Below are 26006 nucleotides of genomic sequence, written 5' to 3'. Positions count from 1 at the left end.
CCCACAGTGGAACATCCTGATCCACAACAATAAAGAAAACAAGCAATGTACTTTAGCAACCAAGGTGCCAGAAACTTTTGACAAAGAAAAAGTGATCTGAGCACTGAGATTTCTTTTTTTATGTAAGAAAGTTTAGAGTTGTGGTGTCAATAGAAGAAAGTCACCTTCTGTAGTGATAAGAGTACCACACTGTGAGTCTTTACTGCCTTGCTTGCAAAGAAATGCAGCATTCCTTCTCTTGCAATTACTTTGTCCTTCTGTGCACAAGTGTTCTCCTTACTGATTTCTATTCACATCAGCTCTGGACTAACTGCATTTCTTGCATGGAACGGAGTTTAAAAAAACAAAGCTCAGGAGCACAACATTGGGAACTCATACTGACAAGTGCCTCTGTAAATTGTGGACTCCTTTAACACTTGCCCTTCTGCCCTGCCTTCAGTCAGCCTCTTCATTAATTTCTTTTTCATTTCAGACCACTGAGCACTCAGTGTCTCTCTTCTCTGGAGTAGCAGTGACAGTCTTAGTGTGATTTCTAAGTATGTGGCAGTAATCCTGCATTGTTTTTTTTCTCCCATGAGTGACAACTGTGTGATGTAAGTTTATATTTTTCGTCTTCTGCAGAATACCGTATTTTGAAACCAGTGCAGCAAATGGGAGTAATGTAAGCAAAGCCATTGAAACTCTGCTTGACCTCATTATGAAGCGCATGGAACGATGTGTGGATAAATCCTGGATCCCTGAAGGGGTGGTGCGCTCCAATGGGCACAGCTCTACAGAACAACTGAATGAGGAGCAAGAAAAAGGCAGATGTGGCTGTTAGCCCAGTTACAATTAAGTTTAATGTGTATGATACAGTACAGTCGCAGCTTACCTGTTTAACTTCGGGACAAATCACTTTGTGTAGTTATTTAATGAGCTATATTAATTCTTGATACTAATTTTTATTTGCTTCTCTCAAACAACATTGACCTTCGCTTGCAAGGTATGCAGTTTATTAGTGGTGGGACAGAAGTTTAATTTGGTTTAGCACTGGATGTTCCTCTAATTCTCTCCTTGGGAAGAAAGGGGAGGAAAGGAATTTTCATTACCAAATTCAGAAACATATCTCTATGGGCAGCCAGAAAGGGTAGGCTTCTGAATTGAAGGGTTTTCAGTTGCACTTGGAAGTCTCCGTTAACTACACAGAGTAGGCATTTAGATTAGCTATTGTGACAGCTCTTGGTGTCTCCTAACAGCAAGATTACCAACTTGGTTCTTGGTTTTAAACAGAAATATTTAATCATTTCACCAATTAACAACAATCTTAAAGAGCACATCCTGTGTTTTCTACAAAAGCCTGTGGGTAGCTTTTCCTTACTCTCCTAAACCATCAGCTTTCAGTGATGAAAACCAAAGGGAAGCTATTCAGTACAGAATAAAAAGCTCCAGAGAAGCACAGGGGTGTGCACACAGAGCACTTGGGGCATGTCATGTAATTGAACATGTAAACTACAACTGTACTATATCAAATATATCCAACGCAGCTGATGAGACCTCCTGACATTTGAATTTCTAGAACATGCGTATACATAAATTTATATGTAAATGGCATAACTGTGCATCTGTTATGTTTCTTTTATATTGCTACTCATGTTTTAACAGGAATGTAGGGCAACCTAGATGTCAGCAAAATTTCATCAGAGTTGGTGCTTTGCACTGAATTTGTTCTACCAAACACAGATTGAGAATATTTCTTCAAATTTGGATTGAGAAATGAATGATTGTTGTCTTCTGGTGAGATGCAGCTAAGATACTAGTCCTGCAATCAGTATTTCTATGAATTTATAATGCTCATTTTGTTTTGCCAACCTTTGTGTCCTGTACATCTTGGTTATCATATAGTCATTTATGGCTTGCTCATTTCCTTTAGATTGTATTTTAAAAAGTATAGAGTTACTTTTCTTCCCCCCTCTCCCCCCCAAAGAATCACATAAATGTAATTTTTGGTTTCAGTGGATCATGCTAGTCTAACCATTTTTATTTATTCATATGACCTAGGAAACAATCAGTATTTTTGGGGGTTTTGCCCAGACTGATTTATAAGATGTGCCTACCAAATTGTTTTCTACCCTGGCAGAGGCTGTATAATGTAAGGTATTGCCAATTAAAGTCATAAAATGCCAAATTGAGTCTTGTTACAGACCTTCCACAGCAGCTTGTTTACAGAACGCCAAAGCTATTGCTTCTTTAGAAATTATGTATTTATTTATTTAAATATTCTAACTACTGCAATTTCAGGCAAGTATTGATACCAATTATGAACATGAATTGCAGCATAACAAATTTTTTGAAGGAAGGACCAAAAATGTTTCTAGAATAGAATCTAAGAACAAAAATATTGATGTAGCTTCTGGTTATATTAATTAATCCAAGAATAAGTGTTAAAATTTGGTTCTTAAAATATTTTACCACAGTAATGCATTGTTCTTTAACAAACGCCATGTGTAAATATTAGATTTTTATCACAGCCTACACAGAATATTTTTAAAGTGCAATATAATTTGACTGCTCTGGGGCTAGGACAGAAATAAAAGCAATTTATATGAGTATGGGGTGTTGGTTTTTTCTACTCCACTTCTAAAATGCTTGTAGACCGGACTTACTGTAGTTTAATTCAGAGTGCCTTTTGAAGTTACCATCACATCTCTGACCAGTAGAGTAAGAAGCTGTACTGTAAGACACAATACATTTCAATGTACTTCAGTGTCTGAATTTTTTTTAATGTAACCCTTTGCTTTTCAGAGGGTTGCAGTGGAACTTTGTCATGCATTAACTTAAAATGGGAGTTTTCATGCTGATAGCTCCATTCAGTTCCTGAAAACTTTAAGGATTATTGCAACCAGCTGTTGAGCTAAGTCACTACTGAAATAGTGTAAAAATAGTTCCTTTTGAATACTTATGTTTAAATTGGATATTAAATATTAAAATACTGAAACTGCCATATTTGTCATGCCTATTATTTGTAACTATTTACAAAGAGGATCTGCATAAAATTGCTTTGATGTCAGCCTTTGAAATGTGCCATAGGATTTATCTGTTTTAATTATCGTGTGACAAAACTTTTGTTCCCTTTTAAACTCTCATGAGAAATCACAGTTAATGGTTCTTGACAGTAAACTACACTGTTCTTACTAGACTAGTACTGGTTTTAAAAAACAAAGAAACAAGAATTCTTATGTGACGAGAAACTGTTATTTCAAGAAAAGTTGTTTCCATTCAGTGTCAGATGGAGACACTGATCTGTAATTGAACAGAGTTTTGGAAAGGATTTCCATTAAGATGGATTGTCCCAGGATTTCTTATTATAATATAAAATAGTTAAACATTCCTGATATGAACTTTGCCAGCACTGTTGAACTGAACTGTAACATTTCCTGTTGTCTCAGTTCCATGTCAGTCTGTGCCCTGCACTGTCCCTTTTTGTTGTGAGGTTTCTTTGTTCAAACGTGTCCGAGATCTATGTTGTGGCCAAGATACTTCTTGGTGACCCTCTCTTGCACTGACCAAACCAGTCAGATGGGGCCTGGTGAATGCTGGGTGATGCCAGGAGGAGCCCAAGCCCAAACTGATGGAGGCATCAGTTCTATGTTCCTAAGACATTCAGGACGCTGCTCATCTGGACATGTCACATGTTCAGAGCAAAGGGAATCAAACTATACATTTTGTCAACTTTATTGCTTCTACAAAGGTAAGTAGCCTGATTTTTCAGACTAACTGCTTCCATCAAGAGTAGTGTCTATTACCAGGTAGGTTATAATGTGCTGGAGGACATTGCTGCTATTCAGAGGTTCCTTGACAGGCAAGAAATGAGCTGAACTAACCTCATTAAGTTTAAAAAGGGCAAGTGTCAAGTGTCACTGGGTATTACATCTGGGCTGCAATAACCCTATGTAGTAGCGCTAGCTGAAAAAATATTTTTCAGAAAAGGGGATGAGCATCCTGTTCCAAAGCAGGCTGACCAGAAGCCAAAAGTGCTGCTGTGGCAGAGAAGGCCAGCTGTATCCAGGGCTGCACTGGTAAAATGAAGGCAGCAGATTGGGAAAGTTGGTCTTTCCTTATCTTCAGTAATTGTAAGACTGCCTAGAGTTCTGTGTCCTGTTTTGGACACCTCAGTAGAAGAAAGACATTGACACAGTGGAGTGAGTCCAGCAGCTGCCATCAGGATCAGAGGGCTGGAGCACAAGGGGTAGGAAGAGACAGAACAGAGGTTGCTTAGCTTTAAGCTTAGGGAGACCTTTCTGCTGTCTTGAACTCTCATGGGAGGATACACAGAAGGTGGAGCCAGACCTATCTCAGAGGGCATAGGGATAGGAAAGAGGCAAGAGAGAAAAAGTTCTCTGGAAAATTAAGATTAAATAGTAGGAAAAGATTGTCACCATACAAGTGGTAAGAAATTGGAACAGGAGCTGAGTAAGGTTATGAAATCTCCATCTTTGAAGACACTAAAAACTAAACTTGGATGTGGCGCTGAGCCTGGTATTAATTTGTTCTGCTTTGAGCAGTGCTTTACTCTAGATGACCTCCAGAAGTGTCTTCCACCTAATGGGATCATATGTCTCTGAACCTGATCCTACAACTGCATTTTCCTGACAGTTCATTCCTTCATATGACTATGTATGACAGTTCTTTTACTTCTATTAGGAAACTTGTACAAATCCATAAATACTTGCTGATCAGAGCTTTGCTGTGTTGTTTTGTGACGTGTATGAGTTTAAGGTATTGAGTTGAGATGTTTGGTGAAACAATTCTTGCTGTAGTAATCTGTGTCAAAAACAAATGAGCCACTTGGTTTGCTGCAAAATCTCCTCTTCCACTGAGGCTGTTTTTCATCTGGATACCTAATTTTGTCTGTGAATAACTATTAATGGAGTTAGAAGTACATACTGTTTTTTTAATAATTAATCTGGATTCTGTCACCAGCAACCTTCAATCTATATTACCTTTTAGTCAGGAACAAGCACTTCAAATCTACAACATAATGGCTTGTAGAGGAGATTAGTGCTTTGATGTGAAAAAAGGAGATGTGGGTGAAAGTGTGATGGTAAATGCTTTTATTATCACTGTGCACTTACATCCTGTCTGTTGGACATATTGGTGGCAGTCTGTAATTCAAAGTGTTTAAATTGTAGAAGCCACCAAAGACTTCACAATACAGGACTCTGCCAGGAAAAGTGAAATGCAGCCCATGGGGAAAGTAAATTGCATAGGCAGGAAACTCAAAGTAATCAAACTGAAAAAGGAGAACAGCCCTGGACCTAAGCAAACTTGTTTACTACTTGGTTTTACCTCTAGCTGTAAACTTGTCTTCATAGCTTCCCTCATAAAATTGGATTTTGTGTGTGTGTTTAGTATTTCCTGTTATCACCTGGGCTGCCATCCTCTGTCACTGCCACAGAGCCTGGCCTGCAGTGAGAGTCATTAACATCCTGTACAGTCCTGTGCTCTAGCCTGGATCTCCTGCAGTAGATGTGACTGAGGTCTGGTTTTCAGAAAGATTGGAGACAGCCTTAGTGCTGATAAGGTGACTCCACTGTGCTAAACCAGTTTTAGTTTCTTCCTCCAGTATTTCTTAATACAGCACCAAGCTGACTGCATTTCTTTTGTTGTTCTAGAAACCAGAAAGCAAAAACTGCTTTAGAGGCACATGCAATTCAGCACATGGATTTTTCACCAGATACTCAGGTAGTTAATTTCTTTTAAGTGGAGAAGCAGGGATTGTGGTGGTAAAGACTTATGTGGTGAGGAAGATTTCAGACTCAGAGCTGGGACAGCATCCTACAATTGAATATGGAGAAGACCTCCAATTCCAAACACTTCAGGAAGGTACAGGGCCTAGGATTTAGGACCTTTCACAATAAACAAGTAACTCTAGGAGAGGGAACAGAAGGAGTAATAGGTACCTGTATGGTGTGCAGAGCCATTGGTTTTAGACAGGACTTCAAATTTTGCTTAGATTTTGGATTGTACAGATAGGAAAACAGCACAAAAACTGTTGCCTGAATTTTACAGCAAATCAACTGTAGACTTAAAAGTCTATGTCTAACTCCCTTTCTTTTCCTTGGGTTACTGTGTCTATCCATATGTTAGTACCGATTCGTTAATTTCTCGCCCTTGGAACACAGTTTTTCCTTTACAAACATACACCAGGGCCTTGTGCCCGTGCGGGCCCGCTCAGAGCCGGTGGGGGGCGGGCGCGGTGCGCGGCGGGGTCGGCAGGGGGCGCTGCGGGAGCCGGGCCCGCCCCGCGCCGCCGCCTCCGGTCAGCGGGGCCGCGCTTCCGCCCGCGCCGCCGCCGCCATGCGCATCGAGAAGTGCTACTTCTGCTCGGGGCCCATCTACCCGGGACACGGCGTCATGTTTGTGCGCAACGACTGCAAGGTACCGCCCGACCGGCACCGGCGCCGCTCTCCCCGCAGCGCTCACGGCTGCTCCCTGTGCCGGCCCGGCCTGTGCGGCGGGGATCGCTGTCACCGGCCGCGCCCCACGCGGAGCGCTCATAGCCGGAGCCTCTGTCCCGGGCCGGGGTCGCCGTTGGCGGTCGGCACGGGGCCGTGCTGCAGTCCATGGTGTGGGGGACGGGAGCCCGAAATGAGTGTAGTTGATCAGAGCACGGTGCTGAGAACACCGAGATTTTGGGTTCGATCCCTGCACGGGCCACTTACTTAAGAGCTGGACTCGGTAATCCTTGTGGGTCCGTTCCAACTCTGACTATTCTGTGAATCTGTGAAATTCATGTCTTACTGATATTTAAATATAAGGACCTGGAGCGACGCAGTAATTTGGCAGTTGGTGTGGCCGTCGGCAAGAGTGGGGGCTGAATTATTTGCTTTCAGTTTTTAGTAAGAAATAATACATTTCGCAGAACACAGAATCCTCATCGTTTAATTTTCAGGTGGCAGCAGGTGGGTGCTCGGCTCTGAGCAGACACCGCAGGCAGGCGCGGAGGGCCGGCATGTCCCTCGTGGGGCTCTGGGAAAAGCTGTGACTCCGGGATCTGATGTGACTCACCCAGCTGAGGCTGTCAGAACAGCAGGAGCATGGCACTCTGGGCTCTGCACCGGGCTGACAAGTTTGTATTCTAAATGTTGTGTATAGTTTTCCAGCCTCTGCCGTGCTCCTCATTGGTGCTGCGGGGCCTTGGAGCCCCCAGGGTGAAGCGCAGCTTGCGCAAATCGCTTCCTTCCCGTGCCCAGACGTCAGAACAGATCCCGGCCGGGCCGTGCTGCTCGCATGAGTCACAGCTCCGGGGAGCCTGGGCGTGGATGCGCACTGACACGGGTCTGTGAGCTCCGAAAGGCCACAAGGGATGTGTTTTTAGATAAGGTAGCACAGTGGCAGCTTAGTCGTGAACAGATAATCTATGAAAGGGCAAAATACAGTGGCAGGTGTGCCTAAATTGAGGTGAAAAAACGTGGTAGAAAAGTGTAAAAAAAAAAAAGTTATTCGAAGATGATTGCCTTAATTAAAAGTTTCTATTAATTTTCTTTAGAATTGACTTAGATGGGAAGGAGAGTATGGCTGTAGAAAAATAGGGTATTCAAAACCTCATGAACAACATGTAATTCTGACCACTCTTAAGTGAAGAGTCTAGTATTCTGTAGAATGTGTAGAAAAATGGGGAAAAAAAGAAAAAGACCAATTAAAACTTTCTGGCATATGCTTTAACTGCTTTCAGTAAATTCAGTCCAGGACTTAACTAATGTGTTTAGGACTCCTGCATGATAATCTTTGGGGCCTAAGGCTGCATCCCAGAAAAGAGATGGTTTTTTGTGTATGTTGCATTCAGTATGAGACATGTGAGGATTTTTTGTTGTTCTCAGGATGGTACTGTATCTAAAAAGTGCTGGCAGCTATAGAAAATTGTTTATTCATACTAGAGGTTTGTTTTTATGGTTATTTTTGTGGATGATAAGTCTCACAACTCAGGTATATTTTATTTACAATCAGCTTAATTGTAAGTACTCATGCTTATCCCTGGCAGTTGTGAAAATGACTTTATAATGACAAAACAATATTAGTGCTTGAAATTATTTTTGTTAATAGCTGTATTTTCTATAAAAATACTGGCATTTGAAAGATGAATATAATTTCTAATAAGCAGTATTGCTAGAGTAACTTTAGTGTTTGATATCGCACTTGCAGTGGGGCATGAATAACGTGATTTGACTTAAGATTTTTCTTTATTATCACCCCCTTCTTATTTAAGATATTTAGATTCTGCAAATCAAAATGCCACAGAAACTTCAAAAAGAAGCGAAATCCCAGAAAGATGAGATGGACTAAAGCGTTCCGTAAAGCAGCTGGCAAAGAACTGACAGTGGTAAGAAGCTGAACTGGCTCATGCTTTACATTAGCACACTAAAATGGCTCTTCCCGTGGCAGACAGGCTGGGCTAGGTGGCTTAAAGCATTGTCATTTAATGAAATGAGCTTGAGAAAAGAGGGATTGTGGAAGAGAATGTGAGAGTTCTTGTGCGTGAGCTATTCATTCAGCTTGATTAAAACCTGGATCTTCCCACTTCGGGATGGAAGCCAGTGTATCCAGTGTCTGTTGGTAACACGTGGTGGCTCCCAACTCCAAGGCATTTTTTCCTACCAATAAATCTTCTACTCTCTGGACATACAGTCGTATTTCTGCACAAATAATCGGAGTTACCAGGTACCTCAGCAAGTACCTCTATGTAGACCCCTGAAATAGTTATCTGTGAAGTCTCTTTAAAAGCTTACAATTTGTAGGAACAGTCTTTGCATAGATAGGAATGTTTGAAAAACATCGTGAGACCTCAAATGCAATTTCAAAACAAAATTGCTTCAGTGGTGAAAATATTAAACATTCACTTTTTGTGGGACAGTCCTTAAATAATTTAAGAATTACTGTGGCCTAATTACCTATTTTTTTTACAGAATATTAAAAATTTAGTAAGCGTTTTGACACAGTGCCTTCTGTGGATCTTTCAAGGGAAAGAATGTGGTTTTATTTTTTGAGGTGACTCTGAAAAGCCGTGGTTAATTAGCATCTTCAGTAATGGTGTTTCTTGCTTTTGAGTTGTTTCTGGCTATGTTGAATTACCTCTTTGAAAACAACTGAATTTAGAATTACTTTATACATGTCTAAATAGGTGACAGCATGTTCCAATTTTGAGACACATAATGTATTTTAATAATAAAGCCAATACATGAACTTAGTGCTGTGTAACTCTGCTTTACCTCAACAAAAACCAGCCTCTGGGCAGGGAGAAGTCCTCAGATAAAGCTGATATAAAGCTAAATGTGCCTGGCATGAAAGAGGTCAGGAAACTGTTTTTTCATCTTCAGCTCGTGGGGATGAGGGGACATAGTTGGGGAATGGCAGCTGTCCCAAATGCCAGAGTCATCAATTGAAATATTTCACAATTTCAAATCATACTGTTTCAATATTCTTAAAATGAAATAGTGGTTGGGTTGGTTTTTTTTTTTACCATTTCAAAATTAGAAGCTGTTGAGTAGAACTTAGTTGTCCAGCAATAAATGCTTTCAACTCTACAGGTTTTCAATTTTGCCTTCCACTTGTCTAATCTACTCTGTATTTCCTATTCTGCATGGGTTTTCTCTGTTCCTTTTGTCTTGCTAAATAGAAAATAGCTGAGGGACATGTTGCGGTAAATAGTTCTTTTCAGACAAATCCCTGTGGCTCCTGACACTTTGAAGTCAAACACTCCACTCGGTTTCCTTCTCATATTTATCTCTAATGATTGTTCAAGTCTAAGGACAGAGCTTCTGAAAAGGGGGGAAAAAATCCCATAAAATACGAAGTTAAATGAATGAGTGCTATAATAAGAATGTATTGATCTAAATATGCTTCTGCATATAGTCTATATTTACTTTTTCTTGATACAGGATAATTCATTTGAATTTGAAAAACGTAGGAATGAACCTGTGAAATACCAGAGAGAGTTGTGGAACAAGACTGGTGAGTCATTTTAGGAAAAAACCAAAAGATGGATTTTTTACTCATCATGAATGTGTTTTCAAAAGATGACGTTGAGTATTGACAGCTTGTAGTGACTGTGCTTGAAGTTACTGAAATCGTGTCCAAATTCTTAATGTGTGGAGGAGGTTTGAGTTGTAAACAGGTGTGGAGTTTCATTTGATTGTTTTTTTTCAGAAACTGGTTAGAAAAAGAGGACCTGAAGTCCTTTGTTTTGAATTACTGTCTGCAAAACCCCTTAGTGGTTTTCCAGCTTTTGAAGAGGCTCCCAGTGCAAGCCTTTTACACTGATGTGGTTGTTTCTATGTTTGTGCTAATTCCACTTCAGTTTGTTTCATAGAATCAATTGCTATAAAATGGGAGAACTGCCACAAAGGAGAAGGTGGTAACTTCCATCTGTTTTCAAGTAGTCTTTTGCAGTGATGGTTAACAATAGAAATTATGTGTAGGCACAAAAGTGGAAGCATAAATAAGTTGTAAAATACAAGTAATCATAGTTGCTACACGGAATATTCCCTTATCTTCCTGGTCTTTGAAGAAAGAATAGCTTCCTCTATATAGTGTGAGAGTTGCCTGTGGTATTTACATATTATGGGAGTACTGGTAGAGCTGCTTTGCAAAAATAGCATGGATTTTCTGCTGCAGGGATTTAAACACATTTAAAACAACTTCTGCTTTATTTCAGTGGATGCAATGAAGAGAGTGGAGGAAATAAAGCAAAAACGCCAAGCCAGATTTATTATGAACAGGTGAGAATTATTTCTTTGTTAAGACAATCTTTTCAGAAATGGGATGATCAAATTTTAAAGAGTTATTTTCTTTGTGTATACACAGTCATCCAAGGGATGGTGGGCTCTACTCTGCATTACTGTCTGTCCAAGGAAATGTAGCTTTTGGACACTCAATTATAATAACTGCAATGTAGTACTTGTTTGTTGTACAGAGTATTAAGTTTAAACAAATTTCTGATAGGAGTTGGTACAGTGCTGCATTTTTTTGTGATTTTGTATCCAGTATTTTCTTGAATTGGTTTTCAAATACTTTTTATCTTTGTTTCCTCATAATCAGTTATTTACAGCCTATACATACCTTTAGCAAGAGATACCATGCATTAAAATGAAAGCATACATCTCCTCTTTGAAGGTAATTAAATCTAGTTTTCCCCTTTCCCAGATTAAAGAAGAGCAAAGAGTTGCAGAAGGCAGAAGACATCAAAGAAGTCAAACAGAACATCCACCTTCTTCGTGCTCCCCATGCAGGTAAGAATTTGCTTTACTGGTTTGCTTACACAGTTTAGGATGAATGACTCATTCTACAGATCAATAATCCTGTACACTTGTCTTACAATTAATTTATCTAGTCCTGCATTCATCCTTATTTTGTGTGTTTTAAATTGCACTAAAGATGTGGTGCTCCATGAGCTGCATGTTTGTTAACCAGTACATTTATCTAAGTCTTCCCTTTGAACTGGTTAGTTGAACTCAACAGGCTCTACCACTGAATGATATAAAACAGAGAAGTTTAACTTTGCTGCTTGAATTTGTCAGTTAATTGTGAGAGCAGCTTTTTTTGTACTTCACTGAGTGTAACAGAACTTACATGAAAATACTGTTCTTTCAGAAAAGTCACATTTCAAATAAACTACTTACTTTGAAAAATACACTTAACGAAGTAATGAAGACAAGTTAAAAACGTTTCCATTAGCTCTTGTTTTATAAAAATTACCTTCATTATTAGGTATTAATTAAAAGTCTGTTCTGTGGTTTTTCTTAGATTTTTGTCTGGATATATATAAACTTTGGTTTAATCTGTCCCCCCTTCTTTTTTTGAGGAAAGAAAAAAGATCTGAATTCAAAAGAATAAACTCAAGTGTTTCTTTCTGTGTTTGGCTTTGCTTGTGTTAAATGAATGATGCACAGTAGTGTGTGGTACATCTGTTGGTCAAACGCCAGCTGCCTTTTTGGTACTCTGCAGTTCTGACTTTGCAGAGAGCAAAATCAAATCTAGATCTTGGATTTTTCTTTCTCTTTGTTTTTCTTTTGGTCGTCTTATTGAGAGTTAATGTTTTTGCTATCCAACACAGCATTCAGGAGGGCTTAAATCTTCATGTAAAAACTAATGTGAGAAGGCCATTGATCTGTAGTAAGTAATGAATTTTTATAGTCCTTTGCAAGGTTCTGCCAGGTACTGGCAGCTGTATCGGTTTGTCATAGCAGGTGAAAACACAGGTTTGACTGCATTTTAGATTTTGCATATAAACAGCATCAGTTTTTCTGCTAAAACAGGTTTTAGGAGGTGATGGAGGTTAACAGTGAATACCTTTGAGCTTGATGGGTTTGCTCATAACAACTCTTCAAGCAATGTATTTAGGCTGTTTCATCTGGAGTAGACACATACATTGTTCAAGAAAAAACAGTTATTTGGGTTTAGAGAAACATGTTGAATTTGATTTTTTTTTTTTTTTTTTTGAAGGTACACCAAAACAGCTGGAGGACAAAATGGTGCAGAAGCTACAAGAGGATATACCTATGGAAGAAGACTCTTAAAGTGCTTTTATTTGCTATTTATATCTCTTCAGCGGTTAACAGTTCCTTACTGCCTCACCTGACATCATTCAGAAATGTGCTTACAGTTGAAGAAAAGTACATTTTAATGAATAGCAGTCATTTACAATTTGAATTATATTTTTAATGAAAAGTAATAGGTTGGATACTAGTTTAGGCAGTACTTAAAATTCTGTAGTTTGAGAAAACCTTGTCAGCAGGATGGAGAATGAAGCATTATTGTTTAAGATAATGTGTTCCTTGGAAAGTTACACTTCTTCCGGATAACTTTTCCACGGTAATTTAAATAATAAATAATAAAAGATGCTGGCCCTGAGCTTTTCTTACTTTATCTGTTGTTATTTCAAAGTGGTGAAAGCAGATAAAAATCTATCTTAATGATTACAAGATGGGGCACGAGGTATTAATTTTCATCAATCCGGTGTGGTCCAGACTTATTTTCATTCTTGTCCTGGGGAAAATTTTTCAATTTGAAGAATAGTGTTTGTTTTATCTCCTTTTTAAGTCAGCTACCCCAGAATTCCATTGCAGTTAACACCTGGCAAAGCTAACATTGATGCAGGACCTAGGTTTGGAAAATAATAATGGTGATATCACCTACTCTGGAGTTGGCCCTGCCATCATCCTTACCCAGCAAAATTCAAATCTAATGTCTAATCAGGCAGATTGAGACAATAAATCACACTTGAGACTGTGTTTATCTGACCCCAGGATTATTTTGATGGAAAAGATGCTGCTAAATCACAAGTATTTTGCATATTGTGGTGGTATTTATTCAGTGTGTCAGTACTGATATAAATACTGCTTTAAACTGTCGGAGTTTAAAACTGTCTGCAACAGTGTGATCAAAGAAAACTTTTAAAGGCGTTTATAGTATTTGCTTTCTTGTCGTGCTAGTTACCCTCAAAAACAATAATTTGTGGTTCTTTTCTGGACTTGGATATGTACTATAGCAATCACTGGAAACCCTCATACCTACCATCTACATGTGTATTGTGTAGTTCCAAGAAGAATTATATTTAAACTTATGTAAGGGTCTTTGGGGAGTGTGTGACATGAACAGGCATTGTACTCAATTTTTTCTCTCTTGATTTATGAGTTCAGACACTTAGACAATGATGTATTTTAGTGAGAATTCTGGTAATAAAAATGTAATTCCTTATTTTAATGACATTAAAATTTTGCTATCATTTAAAATTTGCTGTTAAGATGATGGCTGAGAAGCATTTTAGGTGTCCAATATTAGTATTTCCCCTATAAACTGTAATGTAAATGCCATCTGAAAAGCATACGGTAAGTTGGCCAGAAAACGTATATCAATGGGGTGAAATCACTAAATGGTACCGTGTAAATACAGTGTATATGTACTATATGTACACCAAGATGCTTGGGCTTGTGGAGGGAGATACTCACAGCATGTTGATTTGTATAGCCTCACATAAATGTACTAATTACACTTCAGCTCAGGAAATGTGATTTTTTTGGATGGCCTTTTTTATTATAGTATTTGATGTCCTTAATTCTTGAAGTGGGATACTTCACCTAAAAATCTTATTACGTATAATTTTTAAAACTTATGTACTAGTTTGAAAGCAAACCAGTGAGAGATTCCAAATCAGAATTAAAATTTAATTGGAAAATTAAGATAAGGGCAACAATACAGAAACACTGGCTTAAACTGACAGGGTCAGGATATGACCTGACACCCTGTTGGGCAGAGTGGTGGTAGCAGTCCAATTAAATGGTGGCTGCAGTCCTCCTGAAGTGATAGATATGGTTCTGTTGAAGCGGTGATCCTGTAGAAGGGTCTGGTCTTCCTCTGAAGGTCCACTGATGGTTATGTAGCTCTTGTCCTCTGGGAATCCAGTAGGTAAGGGTTGAGTGGTGGTCCAAACCTCAGATTATATCCAGGTAGGAATGCTTGGTTCCTCCCCCTGGGCGGAGCATCTCGCAATGGGATGATGTAATTTTATGAGTCATGCGGTGAGGCTTGATAGCCCATTAACCGAAAAAATATTTCTCTGGAGGGAGTTATCAGGGATGTGTCATGGAAGAGATAAAGAACACTGCCCCACCTGGTTTTAACAGATAGTGATAGAATACACACTTTGGTTACATTTTACATTGTAACCTAAGACAATTTACTAAATTTTAAAGATAGGATGTTCAGCGAGCGCGGAGTTTTAACTTTCTCCAAAAATAGTGAAGGAAATAGCGCAATGCAGAGAAAGGTGATGAGCACCACTGAGTGTTAATTAGTATTTATATAAATTATTTTACTTCATATGAGTTTAACATTAAATAATTTATATTACATAATATCTGTAGTTGTTCTATTTGTAAATGAACTGCAATAATTAACTGGTTTGTGTGCTCTATGGAAGTGTATATGTAGGATTATTAACCCTTTCCTATGGAGGTTTGTAAGTGAAGTAGTCATTGTGCAGCAGTCGAGAAGAGCCATTTGGGGAGTACACTACAACCATAAATCCTGAACACTCTGCCAGATGAGCCATTTCTCTGGGAGGCAGAGACTTGCAGCCTGCTGTGTATGCCTTGTAGTATGTAGAAGGTAGTTGAGTTTACAAAATTTGTCGTGAGTAACATGCTTACAGCACCTTTTTAGAGGGTGCTCTTGTGATTTTAATTTTTTTTTAAATTTAATTGCTGTGGCGTCACATTCTCTTGTCTGTCAACTGGAGCACAAGGTGAGGGGGGAAGAGCTGCAGCTGAGGAATGATGTGGGGCTGGTGATCATTCTGCACGTCTCTGCATAACCCACTGCTGCAGAGATCTTTATGGGGAGCTGCTGAGCTGCAGAAGAGCGGTGGTTCTTTCTTTTACAAGGGTGGCTGTCCAACCACGTTTCTAATGGAAATTGTTATTTGAGACATTTTGGTGAAGATCTTTCTTTGCTTGCTTAAGATGAAAATTAACTTAGATTTTGCATTTTGTTTACAAGACTTAGAGAGAAAATGTGCAACTGAGCAGTATCCTGGTGCTCATGGGGAAATACTGCCAAATATGAAAAAGGAAACGCATTCCTCTTTCCACTTGAACAGCTCTAGATCACATAGTGGCTTTCCAGAGGAGTTTGGGGATAGGTAAACGGGGAGCCCTTATCTGTCTCCTGTGTGTGGGGCTGAACTGTGCCCAGTCCTTGGGAAGGCAGGACCTGCCATCATTCCCCCAAGAGCAAGTTGGAGAGAATAAAACAAAATAAATTTCTCTGCATATGGTCTCTTTAAATTGACATTTAAAAATAGACAGACAACCAACAAGAAGGCTTAAACAATTTTATCAGTGGTTGATTTATTTCAGCTTTCTGCTCTCTCTGGTTGCAATTCAGTGCAACCCATAAATAAGTTAGGCTGGTAAAGAAGATTGAATTTTTGAGGCCAAAACAATAATTGAGGAATTGAACAGCCTGGAGGTTGAAATATCTTCTCCTGGGATATAAGCCTTTGGACCTATTAGCAATTGTCTATTGCTTTTCCAGCCATGGACACCTATGACCGCGTCAACATGTGGAACTGATTTACGTTTCTTTGTGTTGCACACAGACAGATCTCGTACGTATGCTGGGCTCCACCATGCTGTTACTCTGAAGTAAGAATATCTCAGGAAAATCTCTGACTAGAAAAATCTCAAAACTATGGGAAGGCCCAATTTCCTACAAAGAAAGTCTGCACCCGCTCAGCATGATTTGATTATACAGAAGGTTATATTTTACACTTTTCCCACACTGTATTAGCACTTGGAAAGACTGAAAGTGAAGCCTGAAAGAAGGAATTTGCATTTTTTCTTAAAAGCAAAATGAACAAGCAAAACCAAAACCCACCATTTTTTCAGTCATTCCTTCAGGATCAAACTTTGAGAAGAAAACCTCCATAGACAACCAAAGTAAGAAGTATGGATTGCAAAACCAACCCCTGACCAAAGGCAAAAAAAAGTATCTTGAGGCCTTACTCTGCATAAAGACATGGAACTGGACAGGCCTGCAGGGGATTCCCCAGCTCTCCGGGAGGCACCGCGGCATTTTGGGGCAGCCTTGGGGGCTTTACTTCAGGACTGCACTCTGCGGGACAGGGCCTTGCCAGGAGCTGCCCCATTGCTGCTCCTCCGCTCATGCGGACCCACATCTGAACCACAGCTCAAAGCACAGAAACAGACACCGCTTTCCTTCCCTCGTGAACTCGGCATCCCACAGAGCCTGCACGAATGCTGTTTCTAAGGATGGTGTCACTTGGAGGGGGCCACTAGGAGGGAGCTTCCCAGGGTGACAGTTCCCCACGCACCTTCCCTGAGCAGCCGGGGGTTTGAACAGTTACAATGACAGTCACGCATCGAGGGTGACACTGGATAAAACACATAAAGGGCACTCTGGGGGACTCAGGGCAGGGCTGGAACCCCTGCTCTGGGCACAAGGAACTGAGGTTGGAAGTGAGGGAGCAGCCAAAACATGTTAGCATGAGGTTAAACTCCTCCTCAAAGAAAAACCAGCATTTAACTTGAAATCACTAAGAGAGGGTTAAAAATGGAAAAGAGGAAATACGAGAAAAAGACAATTACTAAATTGCTATTAAAATCCACATTTCCAACTTTTGTAGTCTGAAAAAAAAAACCCAAACATCTATATATCTGGTTTGTTTTATATGAAAAGATGACAGCAATTGAAACTAAAAAGCATTTGTTAAAAATTGGTTTTGACTATCACATTTGTTCTGACCAAGTCCATCAGAGTTTGTTTTGAAGAAAGGCTCCTGACGGCGTAGAGTACAAACACAAAATGGCTATAGTTTGTTAGATCTGGTAAATGCCAAGAAGAGAGACTGTATAATGGATTTTAGCACTACCAGTTATTCATAAATAGTTCTTCTGATTAGATATTCACACATCATCATCATCATTTGTCTTGTAAGTCTGTTTGCGCAGGCACCTCGTGCTCTGCTCCTACTAAATCTCGGCACAGACAGGACCGGTGATTTGGACTTATGGCACTAAACTAGGATCTCTTCTGAATAACAGTGTGCTGCTGTTAACAAGCAGCATTACTTGAGATTGGGTAGGAACAAGGATTTGTGGAGGTAGCTGCGTTGGAAGGCATTCTTTGCTGGTTTTGGGTTTTTTTGTGTTATCCTCTTCCTTCTCCCTCCCCTCCTTAGACTTTTCATATTATATTTAGTTTGATGAAGCCACTCTTGTTTCTTAAATAGCTGTCTCTTCACCTTTAAAAAGTACTTGGATAACATTTTGTCTTATACACATGTATGGCAATAAAGGTATATACTGAATAAGGGGGGATGTCAGCTCTAGCTCTACAAGCTGTGAGATTTATTAGTGACATTGTTTCAATGTAGGGAACAGACTCCTGAATAGAAATAGATGTGTTATTTATAAGGCAACAATATTGTGCATTCACGAATTATCACTGGGAATCAAGGCAGACGCCTCTGCCTAATGAAAAAAAATGTTGTTTGCAGGTAATTGAGCTGTTTTCTTTAGGCTCCACTCTGCACTAAACTTGAAAATTAAGAGAATTGCTTTGGTAATTAATTTGACTGAAGTGATTCCTGAGTAGAGAATTTGAAAGATTTCTTATTACTTGATAAAATGAAAAGTTGCCAGAAATTCTCCCTAGTGTTGAGGTGAGGTTGGTTACAGTATCTCTGTTTACACAAGCTCTAGCAGAAAGATGTGTTTTCATTTAACCTTGCTGCAGAAATTGACGCTGCAGAACTGCTTGGGGTGAGCAGTGAAATAACCAAATAGTTTTCTCATACGACAATTGCCTGCCATTCCTAGCACTGGGCAAATTGAGATTACCTTTCAAATCCCTGTGTTTCCCAGCTTTTTGTACTCCCTGACACAAAACTTGAGGACAGAGTGGTACAGGCCATACAGGTTTAGTTTGATACATAAAGGTGGCAGACCTGAACCCGGCAGTCTTCAGGATTGGCTGTACAGACAGCTTTTTCTTCTAACAAGCCAAACAAACTGTTGATGTACTTAGAAGTCTGTAAGAACCAGCTAGGCTGCTCCCCTGGGCTGCTCCTGTTTCCTCTGTTTGGTTAGTGGTGCTGGGCACAGATGGAAAGTCATTCAAGGTTAATTTGATTAGCTGTACCCAGCTTCTGGGGATCTCTGGGGAAAATCTTTCTTTTGAAATAGAAGATACAGATATCATAATGCGATCCTAATTCATGGGTGATATTTAGAAAGAAACAGTATTTAACCTTGAGGTAGGAATACATTTAGAATGTTCTATGCACAAAGCATGCTTTAATCCAGATTTCTTTAGGGCATAACCTTGCTACTGCTTGGGATGCCTCATACAGATTATCCCCAGGATATCTGGGGAATACTGTGATGCTGCATTTAAAGAACTTGTGCTTTTTTTTCCACGGATGTCTATTTCCAAGTCTGATATTGACTTGGAAGGAGATTGTGTGCCAGATTTTGTTACTGATGCTGTCAGAAAGCTGTGATACAAAGGTGACAGGAAGCATTCTTCACTTTTCACAGCTTCTGTAGATTCAATTGTTTTGAAGAGGAAGGAGATGGCTTTCTGAAAATTGCTTTTACTGGCTCTTGAAGTATTTCTACAGCAGATATTCAGAACTCGGGTTCTGCTTTAAAACATCCAGCTGTGAACACAGAAGGCATTCTTAGGTCAAACTAAAGGTGGTTGAGCAGGGTAAAGACCTGTAGGCCTCTAATAACAAATTTGTCTGCTTCCTGTGTTGATAGACAAAGGAATTAACAACATTGCAAGCTTTTCTAGTGATCATTATGGTCTGCGCACAGTTGAATTTATTTTCTTATTGTATCGTGTGTAGTGATCTACATGAACCTGGTCATATAAGGACCAGGTATTCTCCCAGTTTTCTAAGGATAAGCCAACTTTTGTTAAACTGCTTCTGCCAGACTGTGTAGGTTTTTTGGCAGTCATTTAAATCTACTTCACTATGAGTTTCATCTGCTTGTCCAAAATCTGTTAGTAGTTGTTTACTTTTCATGACAATCCTGTTAATTCCAGTTCTGGAAATGTCTTTTAAAAATCTTAATGCCTTTAGACCAAAAATAGAGGAACCTTTATGCTGGTTTATATCTAAAGTCCCTTTAACGTTGTACTACCTGTGATGGCCAGTAGAGCAGAACCTGTCAGAGATGGATCACAAAGCATCATCTGAGCGCCCTTTTCCATGGTTTATCTTCCTAAATTCAAACAGTCAGTAATTTAGGGATTTCTTTGGAAACTTCCGGTGAACCAGTCTTCTATGACTGTATCAAGTCTAATTTTGTACCCCTCTATACTTTCATTTCTCAATGATCCTGTTATGAATACTTCTGTTTAATTGGTTATTGTGAGGAAGAACTTTGTGATTTGGATTTGGCACTGTTGGGTTTTCTGTAGTTCTAGTATTGCAAGAAGCTGAATTACTAATTCTCTTTGCAGTGTTTGCAGTGTTGTGAACCTCTAGTTACCTATTTTCTAAACCAAAGGGTCCTAGTCTCTTACCCTGCTCTGTAGGAAGGCCTCTGAGCATCTTTGTTGCTCCTTCTTACGTCTGTTCTTCTTGTCTGGTTTGTGGGATTGAAACAATGACAAATTCCTGCACTATTCAACGTATGGATGGGTGCACCCTTTATGTCTGCACTGTTTCTCCTTTTTTTTCGGTTTCTTTTGTAACTGTGTTTTTCAATATCCTTAGCTTTTTCCTGCATGCTTTGCAGAAAGAAAATAACCTTCACATATATATAGATTTAGAATTTGCCAGTTCATTCACTATGTTTTCTCTTTCTAAATTTTTAGTGAACAGACAAGTCCATGACTACCTGAATGTACCATGATTAGAACTGTGCTTTTAAGAGAAGTGAAATATACAGCATTATAAAAAGGATAAACACACAAAAAAACCCTGCAAAGGAATTAAATTCTGTCAAAACAGGTCTCAACAGATGGGCATCAGCTACTCTTAGCAGGGAGAGAAAATCACCTTGAATGCTTTTCATTCTTGAGAACTGTTACTTGAAAGTGAGTGGTGCCATTGTCTTAAATGTTTAAACATAGTTGATCGTAGATGCAGGAAAGTGTTCACTGGTATGGAGTTTTATGAATCATTTACCTTTGTAGGAGTACATTCCGACATCCTAAATGCAATATGCCGTTTCCCTTCCCACACATTACATGTAATAGCTAAGTGGTGAGTAGACAGCTACAAGTCAGCAGACCTGAGTTTTATTCCTGGCTCTGTTTCCCTTGGTAATTTTACTCAAGTTGCTCAGCTTTTCTGAGTCCTCTGTAAAATGGTCTGCCTGATCACAAGGACTACCATCTGTCTCTTCCAACTTTTCCATGCATAGTAAGGCACTGAAGTGAGACTTACTGCAGCAATTAATTTTATCTTAGAATTCTACAGGACATTTTTAATGTCATTTTAATCTTACTTTCCCAGCTCTGGAACAAACAGAGTTCCTTTCATTCATCCTTTCCATTACTTTTTTTGGGTAGGGTTTTTGTCACTGACTAAGGCCTTTAGGGCCAGGTTCAGTCATGAGACAGTCTCCTGGTAGATCTGTAAGTCAGAGGGAATTGTTCATGTGAGTTCCCAATAGAAACCAGTATGATACCAGTCCAACTCTGTGCTATGAAGCAATGGCTGACTCAGTTGGTGTTGGGGTCTCCTCTCCCCGCCAAGTAGCCCTGGGAGAGGGGCCCTGAGGGCACAGACACGGGGTTTCCCTGCCCCTGCTCAGCCTCGTTCCCATTGGTTGGTTTGTGTTCCCCTGCGCGGCCAGAAGGACCCTTGGTCCGGTGACAGGAGCAGTTCCTGGGCGGAGCTCCGGCCATGCGGCTGGAGAAATAAACATCTCTGAAACATCTAGCAAGAATCTGTCTGTCCATATATATTTCCTTTCCACAGGACTCCTGGTTTGATATATGCGTGTTGCAGTATCCCCACTGCAACATAATGGTGGAGAATTGTGAGCAGAACGATCCCTGATCCCTAAGCGACTGATTTGTGTGAGTAAACCCTGGAAACTTTGGATTCCTCTTCTTGGTTTTGCTTTGCTATTCCATATCTAAACTATGGAGGAACCATGGGAAGACTCTTGGCTCTCAGAGCCGCATATGGACATTTATCTTAAAATGATTCTTGAACAACGATTTGTAAATTTTAGCTTGATTCAAGCTCAAAAAGAACTGAAACACTTCCTGGCATGGTTGTTTAAGAACTTTTTCTATGTTTCTTGGGATTTAATTCTTACCAAGGGCTTTTGGAAAACCGTTTGGACACAGTTAATATTGGAGTCAAAATATATGCCGATGGAAGAATATTTTCGTGAATATTATTTAGTTACCGAGACTGTTGAACAATGTCAGCTGTGTCCTGGCGAAGGGAAGCCTGACGCAGGGACCGTGCGGCCCAGGCCACGTGCACCGAGCGCTCTGCGAGCAGCAGTGAGGCAGTTCCCGCGCGCGGGCGGAGCCACGCGAGCCGCAGTGTCGGTGGCGGAGCGAGGAGAGGTGGGACCCGGCGGTGCCCGCCCGGCCGCGCACAGCGCGTGGTGGAGCGAGCCCCGTGAACGCCCGACCGAGAGGGGCGGCGCGCGGGCGGCGGCTGGCGGCGGTGGAGCAGAGCCGTGCCCAGCCGAAACGTGCGCTGGAGCAGGGCGCGGGGGAGTCATCGCTCGGGGGCCCGGCCGAGATGTGGGTGCAGCGCCCGGCAGCGGCAGCGAAGCTGCGACCAGAGGAGGCGACGCACGGAGAACTGAGCGGCCCGGCCCGGCCCGGCCCACGCAGCCCTGAACGCGACCCCAGGAAGAGCGCGCAGGCACCAGCAGCCCCGACAATTCCAACACGGGAGCGACCGAAAGAGACAGCAAAGACACAGTGAGACAGAAAACAGCCACTCGGAAAAAGGAAAAGATCATAGTAACTAAGATCTTAGGGATAGTAAAATGGTATAATGTTAAGCAAAATTATGGTTTTATAACAAGGTGTGACAACCAGCAAGACATATTCGTGCATAGAACTGCTATTAAAAAGAATAACCCTGAAAAATGCATCCCAAGCTTGGGAGATGGAGAGGTGGTGGAATTTAAAATTGTACTAGGGAGAAAAGGGTTACAAGCATCGCAGGTCACTGGGCCCGATGGTGTTTCTGTGAAAGGCAGTATATATGCAAAAAATCGTAGTCATGTTAGACAATATCTCCATTGTAAGCCCCCCCCTACAGTCTCCCTTTCCTAATCCCACCTTTCCCTTTTACCCTATGTCCTATTACCCCCAGTGTATTCCCAATCCGTTTTTTCACCCATGGTTTCCCTCACAAAACCATGCTTTTGCCAATTGTTTCCCCAAAAATCCCTTTCCAATGCCGAGTGGGGGATGAAAAGGGGGGAGGGAAGAAGTTAAACCCTCTCCTGCCTCAGTTTCCCCACAAAGCATGCTCAGAGAGTTCTGTCTCCCTTCTGTCAGCCCTAAGATGTTCCATAGAATCTGTTTGGACATTTAAAGGCTCAGGAGGGTGGCTTGTTTTGTTTTGAAACTGTTCTTGTTATGTTTATCCAGTTGTTTTCATTCTCCTTTTATTAAAATAAAACGGGTGAGGTGTTGGGGTCCCTCCCCTGCCATGTAGCCCTGGGAGAGGGGCCCTGAGGGCACAGACACGGGGCTTCCTGCCCCTGCTCAGCCTCGTTCCCATGGGTTGGTTTGTGTTCCCTGCGCGGGCAGAAGGACCCTTGGTCCCGTGACTGGAACAGTTCCTCGGCAGAGCTCCGGCCATGCGGCTGGAGAAATAAACATTTCTGAAACATCTAGCAAGAATCTGTCTGTCCATATATATTTCCTTTCCACGCGACTCCTGGTTTGATATATGCGTGTTGCAGTATCCCCACTGCAACAAGTTGGTCTGACCCCAAGTACCTGACTGGGAATAAAGCAGCTCCCATGCAAATAAGAAGTTGACTGTTGTTTCATCAAGTGATTGCCAAGGGTGTTGGACATCTTACTTATTTCTGCTCCTTCTGCTGAGGTTAAATAGCTGGTAATACTTCAGTTCTTAAATCTAGTAATACTTTGTAGCTATGATTTTTCCCTGAAGCCCTGTTTCAGAAACTCTCTCTGTTTATGTAATTTGGAAATCCTAACAGAGCAGTGTAAGTCTAGTAATCAACCAAATTTAGCACTGGAAACCTTTTATTTATTATCAGTAGGGACACAGGACAAAAGAGATGAAACCTTCCCAAGCTATTCAGTAAGGATCTAGCACAGATACTTTGGGATTCCAAGCTTGCAGATTTTATGATTTGTAGGATGAAATGTAATCTGGTATTTTAAAATGTAAATTAAAACATTTTTCCTTAGCCCTCATTATGAAGAATGCATCTCAGCCAAGTATGAATGCCTGAAAGAAGTGATGTCTTAGTCTGCAGACAAGCAAAACAAGTAAGAAAAGGTGAGAAGACTCTCACTATTCTAAACCCATTTTTAATTCTGAAACTTGAGTTAATCAAAACTGTCAACTCTTCACCTTGTTGATCACAGTAGCATTTTTCATCTCACTGTTGAAAAATTACTCTTACTATCTGACAACCCTGAAGGTTTTCAAACTGAATTTATTGTTGATCCAAAACATTTTTTGCATACTGAAAATTCAGAGAAAGAAAAATTCAGCATTCAAATAAAAAACATATGGGTTGCAATACTATCACATATATTTTCATACATAATTCTCAAAATTCCTCATTTTTCATTTTAAAGAAGGAAGGCCTTGTTAATTGGTGTCAGAACACAGTAGAAAATTATGAGGGGGATTAAAACCCTTGGCTGAAATCAGATTTGTATGACCTGTGTTTTAGAAACTTTATTTGCTTGAGCCATTGCAGCCTGAAAGAAACAAGTATCTTTCTTGAAAACATGATGATGAGATCCCAGATAATCAGTAACCTAGGGCATACTCCTACCGATGCAGAAAATGCAGTCAGAAAAGCTTTCCTTGGATAATAAAAACATGAAATGAATCTTAACATCCAGTCATTAGCATTCAAAGACCTATTCAGTCACAGAAATGTCTTTTTGCTCTTTTCCCCTCAGTGCTATATTTATTAGGAGGTAAGAATGTGATGCAGAAGCCAGAACCTGAAGGTGTTTAGCGTGCTGTGATTCAGCTGCCTGGCAAAAGATCTTACTTTGGCAGTCCCCAGACTGATCTTGTGAAGTATTCCTCAGGGAGGGAGATTTCTTTCCAGAACTGTCCTCCTTTGGTGTGGCCATCTGTCTCTATATAGTAATTTGGGCAAAAATAGAAATTACAAACAGAAAATTGCTCTGTTGCCAGCTTAGCTGCAGAATGCACACTGAAGCTTTACTCACTCAGGAGGGTTTAGTGCCAGGGTTCTTTGCTGGGGATAAAACACTGTATCATATTTTCCTTTCCTGTTGGTGTTGGATTAAAAACTAAATCCTGCTCATTTTACTTTCAGAAGTAGTCCCAGAGGATTTTGGTAGGATTAATTGCATATGAAAAGCAAGTGGGATTTGGCATTCTGCGTACATTGAAAATTAAACAGAGGTAAATATTATCAAAAGTTTTAACTTACTGATGTTATTTCAGCTTTTTTTGTCATCTGAACCTTTTCTGCTGAATACTTGAAGATGTTCATGGAACTTCAGAAAAGTCACGTCTCTGAAAGGAAAAGGGAAGAAATCTGTGTCTATGTAGGACTCAACTCATCAAAGACTTGAATTTGCTGCTCAAGTCCTTCTCCTTTCCTGAGGTTAGGCACATATGTAGGTGCATTGTTGAATTTGGGACTTAACGAAGAACTCCATTCTCTTTTTTCAATCACATGCACATTTATCTTTTTCTGTAGTTTTTCCTCTATAGTATTCTAAGGCTTCTGCTGGGGAGATGATGCAAAATACCTTTATGATACATTGGGAATAGTGCCCTGAAAAGACATATTCTACGGATTTAGAGTTTGCAGAACAAATTTTAGTTCTGTGGGTAGTGTGGGTGGATGCAGGGATGAAGAGCTCTAGAAAGTAAAAGTCGATACCTGATAAACTTGGAAAGGTACAGCTTCAACTGTCCTAGATTTTTTGTGATGGGGAGGTCGAAGATGTTCTGTCAAAACAGACCTAAACAATTTTTTTAACCTTCTAATATTTTGTAATCTGTTCTGTGTGGGTCTTCAGTGAGATTATTTCACCTGCCTCAGTCTTTGAGCTTTTTGATGTTACCCCAGTGCCCTGGGAGCACAGAGCACACGTGGACAGGGAGATCAGTTAAGAGACAAATCCTTCAGAGTGCATGGCCCTAAAGTACTTTAGGGACACCATCAGTTTTGAGAAACTAATTTCAAGATCCAGAAGATCAGCAGTAATCTTGGATGGAGCCAGTGGGCCTGTGTGAAGGAGTGGGGAGG

General features: G+C 40.4%; 3 protein-coding genes and 1 long non-coding RNA gene across 7 annotated transcripts in view; all 4 read left to right on the top strand.

Moving 5' to 3' along the window:
• Positions 1-2978, top strand: part of RAB27A (RAB27A, member RAS oncogene family) — a 31196-nt gene extending 28218 nt beyond the window's left edge. For all 3 annotated transcript variants that reach the window (XM_032123422.1, XM_032123424.1, XM_032123423.1), the window contains one exon: positions 622-2978. In XM_032123422.1, the coding sequence (XP_031979313.1) occupies positions 622-820 (199 nt within the window). In that variant the 3' untranslated portion in view covers positions 821-2978. The remainder of the gene's footprint in view (positions 1-621) is intronic.
• Positions 1-26006, top strand: part of UNC13C (unc-13 homolog C) — a 405035-nt gene that overhangs the window by 151495 nt on the left and 227534 nt on the right. The window lies entirely within an intron of this gene.
• On the top strand, positions 6291-13766 carry RSL24D1 (ribosomal L24 domain containing 1). Its single transcript, XM_032123425.1, has 6 exons — positions 6291-6417; positions 8246-8359; positions 9915-9987; positions 10691-10754; positions 11179-11264; positions 12478-13766. Exons 1-6 carry the CDS (start codon positions 6337-6339, stop codon positions 12549-12551), a joined length of 492 nt encoding a protein of 163 aa, XP_031979316.1. The 5' UTR covers positions 6291-6336; the 3' UTR covers positions 12552-13766.
• LOC116450702 lies at positions 23426-24034 on the top strand. The gene is made up of 2 exons (XR_004242921.1): positions 23426-23623; positions 23944-24034. It is a non-coding gene; the product is annotated as an uncharacterized LOC116450702 (long non-coding RNA).

This window comes from Corvus moneduloides, chromosome 13 (assembly GCF_009650955.1).
Source record: "Corvus moneduloides isolate bCorMon1 chromosome 13, bCorMon1.pri, whole genome shotgun sequence".
Taxonomy (NCBI): Eukaryota; Metazoa; Chordata; class Aves; order Passeriformes; family Corvidae; genus Corvus; species Corvus moneduloides.
This window is presented reverse-complemented; position numbering and strand designations above follow the sequence as displayed.

What these genes read in the sequence shown, in the direction of transcription:
- RSL24D1 (XM_032123425.1), top strand. Translation starts at nt 6,337, where the DNA reads ATGCGCATCGAGAAGTGCTACTTCTGCTCGGGGCCCATCTACCCGGGA. An exon ending in TTGTGCGCAACGACTGCAAG is followed by an intron (nt 6,418 to 8,245) that starts GTACCGCCCGAC and finishes TTCTTATTTAAG; the next exon opens with ATATTTAGATTCTGCAAATC. An exon ending in AGAGTTGTGGAACAAGACTG is followed by an intron (nt 9,988 to 10,690) that starts GTGAGTCATTTT and finishes GCTTTATTTCAG; the next exon opens with TGGATGCAATGAAGAGAGTG.